This window comes from Microcaecilia unicolor, chromosome 8 (assembly GCF_901765095.1).
Source record: "Microcaecilia unicolor chromosome 8, aMicUni1.1, whole genome shotgun sequence".
NCBI classification, from domain to species: Eukaryota; Metazoa; Chordata; class Amphibia; order Gymnophiona; family Siphonopidae; genus Microcaecilia; species Microcaecilia unicolor.
Genome location: NC_044038.1, coordinates 176,476,997 through 176,493,716, shown reverse-complemented (window position 1 = coordinate 176,493,716; position 16,720 = coordinate 176,476,997). Strand labels below are relative to the sequence as shown.

The 16,720-nt window shown below is 43.6% G+C and overlaps 1 protein-coding gene across 1 annotated transcript; it reads left to right on the top strand.

Moving 5' to 3' along the window:
• The first annotated feature begins 5,717 nt into the window (after positions 1-5,717).
• On the top strand, positions 5,718-14,435 carry GRXCR2 (glutaredoxin and cysteine rich domain containing 2). Its single transcript, XM_030212780.1, has 3 exons — positions 5,718-6,053; positions 9,123-9,347; positions 13,883-14,435. The coding sequence occupies exons 1-3, from the start codon at positions 5,718-5,720 to the stop codon at positions 14,060-14,062; spliced, it is 741 nt and encodes a 246-aa protein (XP_030068640.1). The 3' UTR covers positions 14,063-14,435.
• Positions 14,436-16,720: the final 2,285 nt, after the last annotated feature.

Genomic DNA, 16,720 nt, shown 5'->3' with positions numbered 1-16,720 from the left:
AGTGTAAGTTTAGGAGTTGAAGAACAAAGTATTATCACATCATATGTCAAACCAACAGGCGAGGAGAAGGGAATTATTGAACATATTCTTTTCCATATTAAATTCCAGTAGGTGGACACATGGGAACGTTCAAAAAGTAGATGCTTCAGGTGACCAACAGGAGCAGAACAAGACCAACATTTTGGAGGAGATGTTGATCTGGTTAGTTTAGACAATTTGAAAGGAGTCCAATAAGCTCTATGAAGAACAAAAAATGATGATTGTGTTATATCAGCAGAGAAAGTGGGTCTGTTGGATTTAGACCAAAAGGTTAGCCAATATTTAGTTGGGACCCACATAAGTGTGAGTGGGCAGCAGAAGTCCGGTCAGACTCGGATTTTCAATGCCAGTATCTGAACAGTGTCCAGTATTGAATATCCAGGTCTAACTTATATCAGGCTGTTAAACTGTGGAACTCTGTACCACTAGAAATCAGATTGGAGTTTTCTTATTTTATTCAAAACCTTCTTATTTAAACTTTTGACTGTATGATTATTCATTATAAACAACATTGTTTCTTCAGGGACTGCTCCCCCCCCCCTTATATCTTTTGTAATCCTTGCTAGTGGCAGCGACTTGTTTTGTCGCGTGCTGCGGCCCTTTTTACCGCAGTGGGTAAAAATGCCTGAAAATAGCCATGGCCATGTGGTAAGATTGCTCCTACCATGTGGCCACGTGAGGGGGAGCTCTTACCACCACCCACTGAGGCAGTGGTAAGGGCTCCCACGCTAACCTGGCAGTAACCAGGTAGCACGTGGCGCTTGCCTGATTACCGCTGGGTAAGTGACGCACTAGAAAATAGCCAGCTATTTTCCCTAGCATGGCAAATGGCGCACAGTGAAGCTGGAACTACCGTTGGTGCCTGCATCAGGCTTACCGCCACTTTGTAAAAGGGCCTCATAGTATCTTCTGTTGTATTGTATTGATATTCAGCCTGGCATTGAATATCCATGTCTTCAGCAGACCTGGAAGTTGTGAGTGCCGGCTGATGTTTATTGCTTACTAACCAGGTACAGAATATCACTGGTAACTATGTATCTTTTGTCTTCTGGCTCCACTCCAACTGTGCCCGTACCGCCATGACACTAACTGGACAGTGCCAAAGTGGTCACATTGGACTTTCAGTGCTTGACGGCCCACTTAGCATGGTTTAAGTGAGCTGAGCCTCTCTGCCTGAATATTGAGCCCAGTGGTTCTAAAATGTAATTTGAAGTCTGATTGGTCAGTTAATGCCACTGAACCCTAGAACCCTTCACATCAATCTGCATTCACATCATAATTGCCATCTGTGAAAATGAACTATCTTGAGCTCCTCGTGGAAAAGTTGAAATCCAAATAGACAAACCAGCATAAGAAAAACAATTAAAAATCACGTAGACATATTGTATGACAGAAATGACATTCCAGGGTGTGCACTGTCTAACAACAATTATACCTCTCTAGTGGCTGATGTCATTTGACCTTTAACATATACCTCTTGCAAGAGAAACTCAGAGCCACTACAGGTGAGCACTCACATGATATCTCTAACTAAAGTTAGGCCAAATCAACTAAGAAGAGCCTTAAAAGAAGGCTTTATAAAAACATTTTGATCAGGGCTGCCGAGAGACTGAGCCGGACCTGGGGTAGGACCACCGCTGCCGGGCGCCCCCCCCCCCAAGACCACCACATAGCCAGACCACAAACATTGGGGTGGGGCGGAGCCCAAAGTGGAGGAGGGGCACATTTTGCTCCACCTCCCTGCCCCCCCCCCCCACTGCACAACTTCACATACTTTGGCTGGCAGTGGTCCCCAAGCCTCACCAGCTGAAGCCTTGCTCCAATGCTGTTCTCCACCGCATTGCCTGCCCTGCGGCTGCTTTTCCCGTCACATCACACATACATCTTCTAAATTAAAATTAAAAGCCCACTTTTTTGATGCTACTTTTAACTCCTAACCCTTACTCACTGGTTCAGTACCCATGTTTTATCACTCCCACCTTAGTAATTCCCTTATCTTTTATTTATCATGTAAATGAGGTCATTTTGTATTCCTCCCCAATGTACCGGAAACAAAACTGCCTTACACTGGAAAAAAATAACAGCAGCTCAGAGCAGGCATTAGGGTGTTGCAAGAGAGGATTTCCCATGATTCTCATGCTTCTCTCATGCTTCTTTCTGCAAAAATGTGCCAGAAACCCATGCAAGCCCTTAAGTGCTGGTCGTGAGAAACAGCAGACTCAAGTGAAAGCACACATTGACGTCTGTTTCCTGCATCTAAATATAAGCATCCAAGCTAAAGAAAATGTTAAATGCTTATATTTAGGCTGCAAAAAACAGACACCAATGTGTGCTTCACATTCAGGTTTTACCAGGCGCTTGCACACAGAAGCCGAGCTTACCACGGAATTCTTCTTTGCATGCGCCAAGCACGATCCTCCTGCACCAAAGCACAGTCCTCCCGCCAAATTCCCTAATGCTCAATGCTATGAGCATGCCTATATTTGCATCTCATTAGTGTTGAGTATTAAGACGTTGTTCTGTGCTGTTCCGGAGATATTTTTATGGCGCTATTCAGAATAGCGCTGGAGTTTTGAGCATCCGGCCCTTAGTGCTAAATTTACTAAAAGGTGCTAGATCATTAACATACAATTTTTACCGCTTGTTCAAGAATAATACATGTTCCCGGTATTTGCGCTCTTTAGTAAATCTAACTCGTAGACTGCTTGCCCTCTAGGGCAGAGATATCAGCTCCCAAGGATGAATTTTCATCCAACTTACACATTCCCATGTCTCCTTCAGAAATAAATCATTGACTATTCATGAAGCTGATGAGTTCTGTCTGCTATTTGAGCTAACTACATCTCCCATGGCTTCTTTGGGATGAAAGGGTAGGGTGGGGTGAGGATGAGACATTCCTTTGAAATAGTTTGTGAAAATAGCATTTCTTTGTGTGACACATCATCTTCTTTTATACTCATGTGAATAATAGCTGCTGTGCATGCTAATAATACCTTTCAATCACTTGTAAGTACTCCGAGCTGAAGTCTAAAAAGAGCCCAGCTGTTCTAGAAAAACCAGACTGCAGTGTGTGTTCTCTATATGCAAACACGCGTCTAATCAGTTACTGCTACCATAAATCATTTTAACTTTACATTTAGAACAACATGTTACTAGTCAGAATTTTATTGTAATGGGGGGTTTAAACCTTCTGCTTTGACCTTGGTCATCATGTAATTGTGGAGTGGAGGAATAGCCTAGTGGTTAGAGCACCTGTCTTGACATCCAGAGGTGGCTGGTTTAAATCCTACTGCTGCTCCTTGTGATCTTGGGCAAGTTAGTTAACCCTCCATTACCTCAGGTACAAAGTTAGATTGTGAGCCCTCCTAGGACAGAGAAATACCCACTGTTCCTGAATGTAACTCACCTTGAGCTACTACTGAAAAAGATGTGAGCAGAAACTAAATAAATGGTGTGCCTGAGAGACAAAATGGGTTCTACTGCCATATGTAGCTGGCAGGTACATATTCATTTCTTTATGCATTTTAGACAAGGACCTACCTCACCAGATCCTGTTCTAAAATGGTCCCAACTTGGACATCTCAATTCCGATATCTGCATTCTTTCTAGAATCCGCATTTGCGTGTATACATTTGAACTAGAATGATAAATGCGTTTCTTTAATTTTTTTTTGTTACATTTGCACCCTGCGCTTTCCCACTCATGGCAGGCTCAATGCGGCTTATATATTGTATACAGGTACTTATTTGTACCTGGGGCAATGGAGGGTTAAGTGACTTGCCCAGAGTCACAAGGAGCTGCCTGTGCCTGAAGTGGGAATTGAACTCAGTTCCTCAGGACCAAAGTCCACCATCCTAACCACTAGGCCACTCCTCCATCACTTCTTTTGAATGTATCTAATTTTAAATGCAGGGCCATGCATCTTGTGGTTTTATCTGGACTTATTTGATGCACGTTGAGGATAACCACTCTCCATGTACATAATTAATTCCTTCAAGTTGCAGCTTATTGATTTCAGATTTTCTCTGACTACTTTCGGCCTTAGATCACTGCCAGGCACAAGTGTCTAAGGGGGTCATTGTACAATACTTTTTCTGCCTACAGAGCCTAGTTTACATGTAGAAAAAGGGGTATTGTACAATTGTGCCACTGTGCATGTGCATGGAAAGTGCATGTCTATTTTTATACAGTCTGCGCATGTGGTTTATAGAATATGCAGCGATGTAAAGTACATACACACATTTATACCTTCGTTGGAGCAGTGTAAACCATATTCTTCAAAACTTACTCAACAATACCTCGGAAGTGGCTGCAGCAAACTTTAACAGGCCATTTCTGAGGGGTTGTTGAGAGGAGCGTTTTCTCTCCGTTACCTTTTAGAGACCATTATACATTGTTATTTGTAGCTGTTCAGTTTGACTGTTATGGACAAACAACGGCAAGACGCCTGAGGCAGGCTCTATGGGCCGAAACACAGTGCCACGTCAAGTCTTCTCTGTGATAGCTGAGTGTTTTATGTAACAGCAACAAAAGGACTTTTTTTTATGTGTTGTATGAATAAAAGTATTGTTTCGTATTTTTAAGTCCATTGTTTGTTGAGCCTTCTTCCATTTCCCACTCTTTTTTGAAGAGTATGTCATGGTTTCCCTTGACAAAAGCAATTTTTAAGGCCAAAACAATAGCACCAGCATTGGGCATAGCTTTTTGAGGTCAGATAAGTCCACAAAATTTCATATTTTACATTGCGTTTTTGGTTTTGTTATATGATGAAGAGATAAGTTATTAAGGTAAGTGATTAAACTTATTAATTGACATTGAAAATGTTGGTCATGTGGATTGTGGTACGATACCCCATGTAATGGGGTATGTTCTTATGATTTTTTTAGTAAATATGCTCTGGCTGATGTTAAAAACTATTTAACCGGCCAGAATCTGCTGCTGGCCAGTTAAATAGATTGTTAGCACCTAAGCGTGAATATTCAGTGGGATTTAACGGGCTATTTTCACTGAATATTCGTGGTTAGCACCTACCGCATAATTGGTTAAGGGGTCCTTTTACTAAGGCACGCCGAAAAATTGCCTGTGCTAGTGTAGGTGTGTGTTTTGGGTGTACGCAGATCCATTTTTCAGCGCACCTGTAAAAAAGGCCTTTTAAAAATTTTTGTCGAAAATGGACGTGTGGTAAAATAAAAATTGATGCATGTCCATTTTGAGTCTGAGACCTTACCACCACGCATTCACTTAGTGGTAAGGTCTCACACAGTAACCAGGCAGTAATGGTCTATGTGCGTAGAATGCTGACTACTGCCCAGTTTTTGCCGTGCGTCTGAAAATAAATATTATTTTCGGATGTGCATAGCGAACACGCGTAAAAAAATGAACTCCACATTGGCAAGTGTTAGGCATGCGTAGGAACCTAGGTGGCTTAGTAAAAGGGCCCCTAAATCAGGGGATGTTTTTAAAATATAACTATTGATTTCCAGGACATGGAGAATAAGTGCTGTAGATTTCACCATGCCGATTACATTTCATTTTATGGGCATCTATCAATGTTTAATAAGGTGGTGTCAGCTTAGCTGATACAGGAGAGGACTTGAATTATTCATTAGCTGGGGAAGATCAAGAAACTCTTCTTGTAGACACAGTTCATGGGAAACAACAGCATAATAGTTATATCAATGGAGGATCTGCAGAGGAAGCTGAGCCAGGGATATGAAACAAGGCCTCGTAAAGTCAGATTCAAGATCTCTTCGGCATACAGTGGCCGAGTGCTGAAGCAGGTTTTTGAGGATGGCCAGGAGCTGGAGTTGCCGGAGGAGTATCCTCATAGCTTTATCCACAGAAGCTGTGAGACTGTGGGTCAGTTTTACGGTGTCAGACAAGCGCCAGAGCTCAGCCTTTATCCATCAGCTAAACTGACAGCACAGAAGATCAGTGTGTTCCGAGACAGAGGTTCCTGCAGTATCTCAGGAGGTCCGTCTCTTTTCTGCGACTACAAAGACAGTGACCAGAAAGTAAGCTGATAGTTCACTCTCTTTGGGTTCCGCAAATGATGATTTAGGAAGTGGGTCAGCAAGAAATTATGTTCAGCCTGTGGAAGTCGGTGGTTTTCAAGCCACTGACAACTGTGGGCTGAATTAGACCAGATATTCGGTTTTGAGCACCAGTATTAAATATGTGGTTCAGCTGCAGACCTGGTACTTAGTGCCCACATAGCTAAGTGGAAAAAAGTGGGCCTGTCTTTTGTGTGGTCCTGTCTGACCCATTAGTTATGTGGGCACAGCACTAAGGGGTCCTTTTACCAAAGCTGTGAAAAAAGCGGGCCTGCGCTAGCATCGCCGTGTCTTTTTGATGCATGCTGAGGCTCCCTTTTACTGCAGTGGGTAAAAGGTTGTCTTTTTGGTCAAAAAGAGATGGCTGTGCAGTGAATGAACCACTTGCCAGCCGGCCATTTTTTTTGGGGGGTGGGGGGGTGGAGGGAGCACTCACCGCCGTCCATTGAGGTGGCGGTAAGGGATCCTGTGCTTACTGGTGGTAACTAGGCAGTGCGTGGTGCTGCCTGATTACTCTGGGTAAGCACCAGTGCTACAAAAATAGCTGGTAACCGGGCAGTGCGTATGCTGGGGTAGCCCTGCAGTAGTTCCGGATTGGCGCACAGCAAGCCTGTTACCATGTGTCAACCCTTTAGTAAAAGGGCCCCTAAATATGACTGGTGCCCATATTAGTGCCAGCTCCTCCCTGACTCCACCCTAGAACAGTGCCACGTGGTCAAAGGGGATATTCAGTGCCTGGTTAATTGCCACTGAATATCCCATCTCAGCCCATTTAAACTGCTTTGAATATCCACCCCAGAATTTTTAATATCCTAGTACAGAAAAATGTGAAAACAATTAGTTGTTACAAAAAAAATAAAAAAGAATATAGGGGCCGTTTAACAAAAGGGCGGTAGGGCTGCCACGTGGGTAGCCTGCGGGAGAACAGCACTACTGCCGGGCACACCCAGGTGCCCTGTGGTACCTCTGTTCGTGGTGCATGCCATTTCCAGTGCTAGTAAATCATTTTTATTTTCTTTTGTGGGGGAGAGGCAGGGAATGGACATTCCCAACGGTAATCAGACAGCACGTGGTCATTGCCACATGTTGCCAGTTTACCATGAGAGTAGTGCATGAGCCCTTACCACCTTCTAAATAGGTGACGGTAAGGGCTCAGGCAGTAAATGGCCACGTACCAATTGGAAAATTAGCGCATGACCATTAAGGACCTCAGTTAAACAATAGTGGTAAAGAGTGGCCTCGGCACATGGTAATCTCACACGCTCACACTACTGCAGGCCACTTTTTACCGTGGCTTGGTAAAAGGGCCCCAAAGAGACTTTTTCCAAAAGGAGCATCGGATTTTCAACTTCTGAGTAAGTCATCGCCTGCTCCTAGATTCCATACGTTGACAGGTCAAGTGAGGATGTTTTCATGGTTATTAAATCAATTATATCAAAGTTGCTGGACACTTTTTTTTTTTAACTTTATGATCATTAAATTTCATAGAGTAACAAACAACAGAAAAGATTTTCAGGCTCATAGAATCATCAATCAGGCAAAGAGCACATATACAGGAAAATACAATTTACAAAACAAAACAAAACCACAAATTATAAAACAAATGACTCTGAAAGGAAAAGAAACAGAGAAGAAAAATAAAGACAATTTTGAACAACAAAGTACTCGTACACAACCAGATAAACCAGTGGTTCCCAAACCTGGTCCTGGAGGTACCCCACTTCATGCAAATCCTGGTCCTGGAGGCACTGCCTCCACTTCATGCAAATCTATCTCATGAATATTCATTGTGGACATACTGAAAACCTGACTGGCTGAGGTGCCTCCAGGACTACAGAGATAAACAATTTAAGTCAGGCACTTTAAATCTATTTAAAATAGTAAGTGTGTATAACTCTCCAGAAGTCCATTTCCAACCGGTGCAATTTACTGAGAAACAGAGAGCCGACTGGAGACCCAGGGATGTGGTCCATCTCTGGTTATTAACATTAGAAGTGTGATTCTTTCAGAAAATGACATTATTGAGAGTAATAGGAAGGTATTTTGTACTGATCTGGTTCAGCTCTAGTAGATTTACATCACTCAGTAACCAAATCAAAACAATTTCAACAGCCAGGAGAGGCTATTGGCCATTTAAGTCACCTGTTCAGGGCTAACTGGGTATTTTCAGTGGCTCTTAACTGGATAATGCAACTGAAAATGCCTGGTTAGCACTCAAACCAACAGCGGCTATTTTGGGGAGCAAAGTTGGTACAGCCAGCTAAGGGCCAATTTTCAGTGCTTAACTGCCTAAGATAACTTCAAAAATAGGACCACATAAAACACATCCCTATCTTTATGCCATTCTTCATAGCCAGTTAAGTGCCGAATATCACACTTAGGGGTCCTTTTACTAAGCCACGTAAGTACCTACATGTGCCCAACGTACAGCAATTCCAAGTTACCGCCCGGCTACCATGTGGTCCATGTGGTAATTTCAGTTTTATGTGCACCAGAAAATATTTTTATTTTCTGGCACGCGGATGGTAATCGGGCTGTAATCGGCATTTTATATACGTAGACCATTACCACCCTGTTACCTTGTGAGACCTGACCGCTAGGTCAATGGCTGGCGGTAAGGTCTCAGACCCAAAATGGACACGTGGCAATTTTCATATTGCCGCACGTCCATTTTCGGCAAAAATTTTAAAAAGGCATTTTTTTACAGGTACACTGAAAAATGATTCTGCACGCATCCAAAACAGCTCCCTATACCCGGAAATTCAATGCTGGAGCTCAGAATTTCTGGGTTTAACACCGGTAGCAATCAGCAAGTCGCTGATTGTTGCCGGCTGAATAAATTTTAACCAGCCTCCTTTATAAAAATGACCTATAAATCGCACAGCAGCTTATTGAAGGTAACCTATAGCTCTTGCAGTACTTACAAAACAATATTTGTTAATTGAGGATCTGCTTTAATACATATAAAAGTGAGTGAACTTAAGGAAGCAGCGGTAGACAATATATTGACTGCTTACTCCTGCTTTGCAGCCTTCAGAGGTTCTTGACTTGGGGAAGATTATCATCTACACCAACAACCTAAAAATTGTCCGGACTCCAAAGGACAAAGAAGACTTGTTGAAGAAATTTGCAGAGAAGGGGGAGGGCTTGGAAAATGCATCAGTCCTGTATAAAGAAGGGAGATGTGGTGAGAAGCAGCACTACAGGCCTTTGGAAGGCTCTGTGACTCCACAGATGTACAACCAATATGCACAGGTAATTGCAACAGGACCAACAAAGGTGTGCACTAAGGAGAGAATTCTATATATGGTGCCCCCCCCCCCCCCCCCCCCGTGATTAGCGCTATTCTATAAACCTCACCTAAACTTAGGCACAGTATATAGAATATGCGTAGTGCCCGTTCCCACGACTAAACTTTAGGTGCAACTTGTCACGATCGTGCCCATGTTTCAGGCTCTCAGTCATCTCGCCACCTGGTGGCCAGACCTGGTGGCTGCATTGGATTGTCTGTGTGCTGTTTCCCGTTCCAGACTTCAGCCCAGTCCAGTCCGGATCTTCCGGCCTGCCAGACTTGCTTGTCTTGTTTGAGCCTGCACAGCACCCGTAGCTGCCTTGTGATTGCTGCACCTGAGTCTCAGCTGCTGCTGGGCTTATTAGTCAGTTGGAAACTTCTGCCTTTGCCTTTGCGTCGCCTAAGGTCCCTGGTATGCTGGTGTGCGCTGTGCACTTCTGCCTAGTCCAGTTTATTGTCTGAGATTGTTGCCTGTTTCTAGTATAGTCTTTGTGTAGTTTATCTTGTACTGTTTTGCTTGTTCCCAGTCTTGTTTCTTGTTTGTATTTCTTTGTCTAGTTCTTGGTTGCCTGTGTTTCTTGTTTAGTGGCTGCCTAGAAGCTTTCAGTCTTGTCTCTTGTCTGTCAGTATTTGTTCCCTGTTTTGGTGGCTGCTCTGCAGCTTTCAGTCCTGTCTCTTGTCTGTCTATATTTGTTCCCTGTTTTAGTGGCTGCCCTGGCAGCTTTCAGTCTTGTCTCTTGTCTGCCAGTATTTGTTCCCTGTTTTAGTGGCTGCCTGCAGCTTTCAGTTCCTGACCCTTTTGGCCCAGTGGCGTAGCCAGAAGTCAATTTTTGGGTGGGCCAACAGGTTGGATGGGTGGGCACTAGACAGTGGTTTGCTGATAAATGTTTAACAACAGGCTCTCTCCCCGGTCCACCTCTGCACCCCCCCCCCCCCCGTCCACCTCCCCTCAAAATTGCAGAGCTGGCTATAGCCGGGGAGAGAGCCTGGGGGGGGGGGGGGGGGGGGGAGGCAATGCATTACTCTCTCCAGGAAAAAAAAATTAAATGATCCCAGGTTCCAATCTAATTCATGTTTAATGTGGGATAATATGCCATAAATAAGTAAATAAATAAATAAATACAAACTTTTAATGTTCTGCACCTGATTCTCAAAGTGGACATATTCCAAACACTATAATGAAAATAAAATGATTTTTTTCTACCTTTGTTGTCTGGTGACTTTGTTTTTCTGATCATGCTGGCCCAGTATCTGATTCTGCTGCTATCTGTCCTCTTAACTTTGTTTCCAGGGCTTCCTTTCCATTTATTTCTTTACTTTCCTCCTTTCTTCTTCATTTCTTGCTCTACATCCGTAAGTAAAAGCTGGGTCCTCCGCAGACTTGACTGTCCAGTGGATCCGGCTTCTGCCTATTTTCTCCATCCATGTGCTGTTTTTCTCCTTTCTTCCTTTTCCCTCATATATCCTTCCTCTCTCTTCCCTCCCCTCCATCCAAGTCAGCATTTCTTCTCTCTCCCTTCCCCTCCATCCATGTGCATCTCCTTCCTCTGTCTTCCCTCCCCTCCATCCATGTCCAGAATTTCTTCTTTCTCCCCTCCATCCATGTGCATCTCCTTCCTGTCTTCCCTTCCTTCCCCTCCATCCATGTCCAACAATTCTCTCCCTGCCCTACCCTCCATCCACCCATGTCTAGCAACCATCCTCTCTCCACTGCCCTTCCCGCCATCCATGTCCAGCAACTCTCTTCTACCCTCCCCTCCATCCACCTCTGTCCAGCAACTCTCCTCTCCCCTGCCCTCCCCTCTATCCACCCATGTCCAGCAACTCCCCTGCCCTCCATCCATCTATCCATCCATATCCAACAATTCTCCTCTCTCCCCTGCCCCCCTCCATCCATCCATATCCAGAAATTCTCCTCTCTCCCCTACCCTCCCCTCCATTTCCAGCAATTTCTCCTCTCTCCCTGGTCCTTGTCCTCCCATCCATGTCCATCGATGCTCCTCTCTCCCCTTTGACCATCTCCCTCTCATTCCCTCTCCAGCACTCCCATTCCCCCCTCTGTCTCTCCCTTACCCAGTCTCCTAAATTCCTCCCCCATCTTTCACCCACTTCATTAGTCCCCCATTCCCCATACTCTGTACTTACCACCCTTCCCAGTCCCATCTATCTCCTGCTCCTTCCCTCTGCTCACCAACCCTCCCAGTCCCATCCATCTTCTGCTCTTTCCCTCAGCTCACTACCCCTCCCAGTCCCATCCTTCCCTCTGCTCACCACCCTCTGCTGAATAAAGAAGACAACGTGGATGCAGGCAGCACAGCAGCTCACTGGTTTGCTTGCTGTGTTTTAAGTGAATGGCGACGGCTGCGCAGGGGAGTAGAAACAGAGATTTGAAATGGCTTCCTTCTGTAGTCGCAGCAGCGAACTGGCGAGCGGCGGCACTAAAAGCATAAAGCAGCGAAGCTCTTTGATTCCGTCCTTCGCTTTCCGTTTCCTGCCCTCTCAGCGTCCCGCCCGCCCAAAAGGAAATGACATCAGAGGAAGGCGGGAGGCTGAGAGGGCAGGAAACGGAAAGCAAAGGACGGAATCAAAGAGCTTCGCTGCTTTATGCTTTTAGTGCCGCCGCCCACCAGTTTGTCGCTGCTGCGAGTCTGGAGAGATCAGCTGGGTGGGCGGGCCTGAGCTGAAATTGGGTGGGCCTGGGCCCACCCAGGCCCACCCATAGCTACGCCCCTGTTTTGGCCTGTCCACTTCTTGCCTAGTGGGTATCCAGTTCCGGCCCTGTCTGGCAAGTCCTGACGGCCACCTGCACCCAGGGGCTCAACTCCTGAGGAACGGTGGTCAAGTGCAGGTGAAGTCTAGCCGTCCCTGTCAGAGTTCTGTCTTATCCCTGTGTGGGGTGGTTTTGCCTGCTACTGCCGCTCCTCGGCAGTGGCCCAAGGGCTCACAAACCTAGTTCCTGCCTTGAAAACGTGACACAACTATTTACGCCAGGGTTGTCCAACCTCAGTCCTCGGGGTCCGCAATTCATTTGGGTTTTCAGGATTTCTCTAATGAATATGTATGAGATCTATTTGCATGCAAATAGATCTCATGCATATCCTGAAAACTCAACCGGGTGAGGTCCAAGGTTGTACACCCCTGATTTATGCCAACTAAAGCCTGGTGTAAATGCCCGTGCATGGATCGGGCATAATCTAGAACGGTGCACGTACTTGAGAGAATACACCTACATGTATATTTTTTTCCGTGCAGAACTTTCAGGCACCGTACATAGAATCTAGCCCTGTATGTCTAAATCACAACTCAACCTATGTACTGTCTAAAATGCGCAGAGCACATTTAAGTACGTGCCAGCTTGCACCAGGTGAAATTTTATACCAGGCTTTTTATAAGCAAAAACATTCTATAAAATGACCTCTTCAAAATGGTAGAAGGGGTTTAGTACATGCTGCCCTTTATCTGCATATCATGCTGGATAAAGTCAGTAGAAATGAACAGTGATGCTCTGATTAACAGGCTATGAAAAGTAATTAATTGAAGAGCTCATCCTGCCAGCTCACTAGAATCAGCCGGATGGTACAATAGGACACCCTGTCCCTGGATGTGCTTCCCGGTGAAGAGCTTTCTGCTCTGTCCTCAGCAGCAGCATCAAATCCTGTTTGTTAATATCAGACTAAATGATTGGACTGCATATACTACTACTTCTATAGTGCTACTAGATGTACACAGTGCTGTACACTTTATATGCAGGTACTTTCTCTGTCCCTAGAGGGTTAACAATCTATGTTTTTGTACCTGGGGCAATGGAGAGTTAAGTGACTTGCCCAAGGTCATAAGGAGCTGCAGTGGCAATTGTACCCAGGTGGCCAGGCTCAAAGCCTGCTGCACTAACCATTGGGCTACTCCTTCATTCCCACAGGAATATAATGGGCATCTTGGTGCTTACCGCCAGCTGATTTCTACCACGAGCTAAAAACGCTACTGCGGCTTAGTAAAGGACTCTCTTACTTTCCTGGCATTCCAGGACTCCTAAGAACTATAACACGCAGCATTCTTGTGAACTGCCTCTCTTAGAACTCTGCAACCTGCTGTGGAGCTCCCTCTAGTGTCAACTCCAAGGTGTGCTATCCAGCACGTCACAAAATTGTTATGCTACATCTAAATAAATAACATCAAAACAAAATGAAGCAACAGAAGCTCAGCATCTGTTCTCTAAGAACTGCATCAATAAGATGGGCCAATCCTGTTGCTTAAATTCTGCCTGTTTTTACTATTGCAATTTCCATTTCACCAATCCCAAAGGTGATCATTCCTCTGTACTCCTTTCTCCTGTTCCCTCTTTTCTTCATGGTTTTCAGACTGTGTTCAGCCTCCTATTGTTCTTTCCTTCAGTATTCAGCAAATCTGGATTCTATTAATCCCTACATAAATTTAAATTTGTTGACTTGCTCCCTAGTGTTTTGAAGTACAAACCTTTTGTTTCATTTACACGTTGCAGGTGGGAGATTCTGAGCACCGCTGTTTGCAGTGCAGAGGATCAGGTTGTGCTCCATGCTCACTGTGCCACGGAAGTAAGTTTTCAATGCTGGCCAACAGGTTTAAAGAGTCCTATCGAGCCCTGCGTTGCCCAGCTTGTAACGAGAATGGTCTGCAGCCCTGCCAGACATGTGCTCCGTGACATTCAGCACATCTGTGTGTACCACCTGGCACCTTTACCTAGGTTAATCATGACTATTTTAGATGTGGAGAAACAATAACTTATTTACTATCTAAAATCTTATTTACATCGAGCACTAGACAGCCTTAAATACTTGATCATCATAGACAACACACGATGAGGGATGATCCATGCCCTAAATCACTAATAAGCACAGTCATGGATGAAAAAAAATGAGAGAAACCTCATGTCTGAGTAAGATCCTAAATATCTTTGGAATCTTATTGCCCTTGGAGTAGTCCTGTTACTTTCTTGTTTGAGAAAGCAGTTTTTATCACTAAAGAAATACCTCAGAATGTGTCACACTTTGCTCAGTTTGAGTTTTTGTCTTCACCTGTGGTTTCCTTTACAAAAGATGACAATGTTATCCAATACACAGTGACTATTACAACAGGCATAGTAGAAAAATGTAACATCACTGGCCATGTGATGAGACATGCTTTGAATTAAAGGTTAGGATAATTCATTATTCATTTTACATACCTTATTCATGTTGCATGCTCTCCCTGCAGAATTAGGGGGCATCTACAGAACTATTTGCCAAGACTGTGTTTCAGTTGCACAGAAAGTGTGGCTATTTAGAATGTAAGAGGTGTTCGATGTCTGTGCAGAATTAAGAGTGTTGAGCTATCTATAGAGCTGTGATATTCAAATATTTATCTGGACAGCTCTGTGGATATAAGAAGGACAGTTGGTTTTTTTTTGGTCTAACTTTCTTTGGATAACTGTTGGAATATCGCAGCTCTCTAGATCAATCGTCCTTGGCCTACCCATTTCATCTCCTCAACATTATCCCGATAGAACTGAGGTGGTCTGTAAGGACATTCAGCAGTACTATCTGGATAATAAAGATGGATAAGGTATCGATGTGGGTAACAGCTGCCATTATCCAGATAACTGCCTTAGAATATTGGAAACCCTCCATTACAGGGCAGTTTGAAAGCAGTTAAAAATATGGTCTTTACAAAGAATTACCTTGACTATTGAATCGGTGGAGAATACTGTCAGGACTTGGGATATGGAAAGTGAATTTTATTTGATTGGTTTATACCATATGTTATATATGTTTTCTGATGCCTGTGTTTTAATGTACACCATGGAAAATACCACTGTCCATGATACAGAAGAAATAAAAATAAATAAATAAATAATGTGATATATGCCATTAATTAAATGTCAAATCATATATAGTGGACTACAACTCGTACTTTGTGCAGGGATTTATAGTCATCACAGTTCCAATTCCCAGGCAGCTATTTTTTCAAAATTCTAAATTCTAGTGCCAGCAAAATGAACAATAGTTCAAAAACCTTTACAGCAGTGCCTCAAACTGTTCTAAACACATCCACATATAGAATCTTAATCTGTAAAAGTGTTTTTTTTTTTTTTTGGTGTAAGGTTCTCACACTGAGGAAAACAGCTGCAAGTTAAGAACTATGTTGAACTAATTTTGAAAGTTTAAAAATCGATTTGAAAAGTTGGGAATTTTGAAAAATTTAATTAACTATATACACATAAAATTGAAAAAATGGATCGATGAAGATGTGCATAGTGTTGCTTTGAAGATGTTGGACTGCAACGTGTTTTCTGCAAACTCTGATGATCCTTACACAAAAAAGCACTTTTACAGATTAAGATTTTATATGTGGATGTGTTTAGAACATGTTGTTTGAGGCACTGATGTAAAGGTTTTTGAACTATTGTTCATTTTGCTGGCACTAGAATTTTGAAAATATAGCTGCCTGGGAATTGGAATTGTGATTAATTAAATGCCACCATGCTCTGTTTTTACATGACCTGCATCTTTTGAAAAACATAAAGGGCTAGATTCTACATATCACACCTAACTAAATTTAGGTGTACTTCATAGAATATGCCTACATTTTGGCACAGTTTATAGAACACGCCGAGCACCCATCCACGTGACTAAATTTAGTAAAATTTGGTGTTACTCCCGAAGGCTAAATTAGGCGCAGACTGGGTGCAATTCTATATCAACATGCATAGATTTTAGAAATGCCCATTACCCGCCCATTCCACACCCATGGCCACACCCCCTTTCAACTATTCGACTTAGAATTTGTACGCATCACTTTATAGAATACGCTTAGACATTTGTGTGTGTAAATTCTAATTAATGCCAATAATTGCTTGTTAATTGGCAATTATTGGCTTGTTAACTAATAAAGTTGCACGTACAATTCCCAGAATACAATCGGATTTGCGCGCTATATAGAATCCGGGGAAAAGGGGGTAATCTTGTAAAAGGTCACCTAGGTTTAGAGAGGAAGAAGGGACCTATTTTACAAAGGCACATAGGTATCCAACCCCTGGATTCTATAGACGGTGCCCAGACTTGAGTGCTAAACTTTGGGCGGGATCCTGAGATGTACACAACTTAATTGGCTAACGAACTGTTAACAGGCAATCAGTGGGTGTTAACAATCAATTAGTGATACTAATTGGCACCAATTAGGATTTGTGCACACATCTGGCTGTACTATTCTTTAACATGTGGCGCCCGAATCCCGTAGTGCTCAACTCAAAAGGGGGCATGTCGGGTGCCCCAAAGTTAGGGCGCAGAAATTGGCGCTAAGCATTCTTTATAGAATTGTACTT